Below are 2,563 nucleotides of genomic sequence, written 5' to 3' on the forward strand. Positions count from 1 at the left end.
CCCACACTCCAAATATCCATCAGTAGACAAAACTTCTAAATAAGACACACAGAAAAATAAAGTGGCTTTCCTAGTCAGGTACAACATGCTAAGCAGCAAAATGCTAAGCAGAAGGATATCAAATTAAGAAAATGGGACTTGGTCATTAAAATATCAGAAGCATTAGAACTCGTTTTAAGTATTTTATTGGTAATAGATACACATGATGCAAAATTCTACTGATTCATAATATTCAATCATTTTGGTTTCAAAAGCTCGACTAATTATAATGATGACAAATTTTAAATGATCTTTCTGCTAAAAATATTTCCAAGAGCCTAAGTTCTCATTTTCATCTCACAGAAGGGAAAACCTGAGTGACTTCTCATCCTGGTCATTAGGAATGGGAGCTTAATAGTCTTCCTTGTACTGTGCTGTTCTAGATGACACAGTGTCTATTCTACGTCATTCTTTCATGATTAACTTTTGTTGTTAGAATAATTTAGAAGAATTTAGCTAGCTTACTCACCAATACATTTTCCTTTGTGCACCATGAGCTGGTCAGGATTACCCACAGAGAAATACAGGATTTCACAAGAGCCAGGAGAATCTTCACTACTGCATACAGAATACTGACGTTCTCGCCTTAAAAATAAATTTAGACAATGATTCTCTTTTCGACTTTAAGATTAACACAGGAAAATCTTGCCTCTCCATTTTCTCCTGTGTACCAGCCCCTTTACCATCTAACATCTGTCTCTACTAGGAATTGAGTTGAAGGTGCTAATGGGAGAGTTGTTCACCTCCCACAGTGCCCACAGAAGTCTTCTCCACACGAACTCTACAGACCTCTAACTCTAGATCTGTGCTGTCCAGTATGGTAGTCTCTAGCCACATGTGGCCACCTAAACTTAAATTAATTAAATTATATTAAATTTAAAATTCAGTTTTTAAGTACTCAATAGCCACAAATGTCTAGTGGTAGCCATACTGGACAGCATTGATATGGAACATTTCCTTCATCACAAAGGTTCTATGGCAGTGATTTAGCTCAATTCCACATTGATTCCATAATTTCTTCATTCCCATGCACATGTACATCTGGAGAAAGCTGAAAAACAGGAGGGTTTGCAGCACTACAAATTCCTGGTCTCCAGTTGGGCCCCCAAACCACTGAATGCTCATTCATTTTCTTATTTGTCTTTGGTAGGTTTTCTCTGTCATTCCCCTTCATAACTTCTCCAAAACACTCAAAATTCAACTCCTCCTCCTGTCTTTCCCTTTTCTACTTTTTTTCTGACTGGGGAGCAACAGCTGGGCAGCTAGAGTATAATGCAAAAATAATGAATCGATCATGGGAGGGGGTTGAAGGGAAGAGACCAGGGAGAGAGCTCCTGATAGTCAGGACTGAACACCTGTAAGAAATGCTTTGATGGAGCACACAGACAGATCTAAGAGTGATCTTGACGTCTACTTTCACTGAGAACATGAAGCAAGAAGGAGTGAAGCCCATACTTTCTACTGTTTCACCTATAAAGTTACTTGGAATCTATACCATTCTTTTTGCCCCCAGACTCTGAGGAGGGTCAGCTATCTTGTCCATTCCTAACAGTCTCCTCTGAGATCTTGGTCCATTAGTCAGTCCCTCTCTCCTGTATGTCAATCTGTCCCTCTAGATCAGCTCGTTCCCCTCAGCCTATACATCTCTCTTGTCTCTACACTCCCCTCCCTCAATCTTGCACCCCCACCCCTTGTTCTTTCTTTTCAAACTTCTACACTTGCTGTCTCCACTTCTGCCCCTTCTGTTTATTCCCCATGCTACTGCGATGTCAATAATAACTGCCTTCTCCCTCCTGCCCACTCTCTATTTGACTTTTCGCTTTGGTTCTTTATTTTGGTTCATGGCACAGTCATCCATTCCATCTCAACAGTCAAAACCAGGAGTTTCCCTGGGCTCCTAGACCTCCTGCATCTAACTATTCCCCAAGTACCATCCTCTTCTCTCCATTTTCCCTCTGTCGAGGTCATCTCCAACTTTTTCCTGGACACATGCAATATTCCATTATTAACTGGTCTTTACACCTCCACCTCCAATCCTACACATCTTCCCCTTTCCTGCCCTACTGCTGACAAGACCTATTATGATATGAGTCTCAGAGTCCACATATCCTAAACACTAGGGAATGATTAATACATTGTAGTTCTGTTTAAATTTCTACCTCTGAAGTTATTTGTGCAACCACAGGCACAAATGGGGTGAAATTTATGGAGAAAAGAATAAAGCAAGATTTAAAATGATATGTTAGACTTATTAACATAAATTGTCCACAAGCGCCTCTACATCAGCTCTGCCCCCTCCAATGGATGGTGTTAATCATCATTTTAGGCTAGGACATCTTTATGTTCTTTAGTTTAGTGTATAAATGCTTGGTTTTAAGGTGTTTTAGAATATTAATCACCCCCTCATGACTGGTAAGTACAAAAATAATGAAAATGTTAAGAGTGATAGTAAGAAAAGATATATCATTAAGATTAAAATAAAAGTGAAAGTGCCAAGAAGATGACAAATGTGGTACGTGCCACG

General features: G+C 39.5%; 1 protein-coding gene across 2 annotated transcripts in view; it reads right to left on the reverse strand.

Moving 5' to 3' along the window:
• The window catches only part of EIF2AK4 (eukaryotic translation initiation factor 2 alpha kinase 4), an 88,121-nt gene that overhangs the window by 61,111 nt on the left and 24,447 nt on the right, over positions 1-2,563 (reverse strand). For both annotated transcript variants that reach the window (XM_006920502.3, XM_025038783.1), the window contains one exon: positions 509-624. In XM_006920502.3, the coding sequence (XP_006920564.1) occupies positions 509-624 (116 nt within the window). The remainder of the gene's footprint in view (positions 1-508; positions 625-2,563) is intronic.

This window comes from Pteropus alecto, unplaced genomic scaffold (genome assembly GCF_000325575.1).
Source record: "Pteropus alecto unplaced genomic scaffold, ASM32557v1 scaffold86, whole genome shotgun sequence".
In the NCBI taxonomy this organism is placed as follows: Eukaryota; Metazoa; Chordata; class Mammalia; order Chiroptera; family Pteropodidae; genus Pteropus; species Pteropus alecto.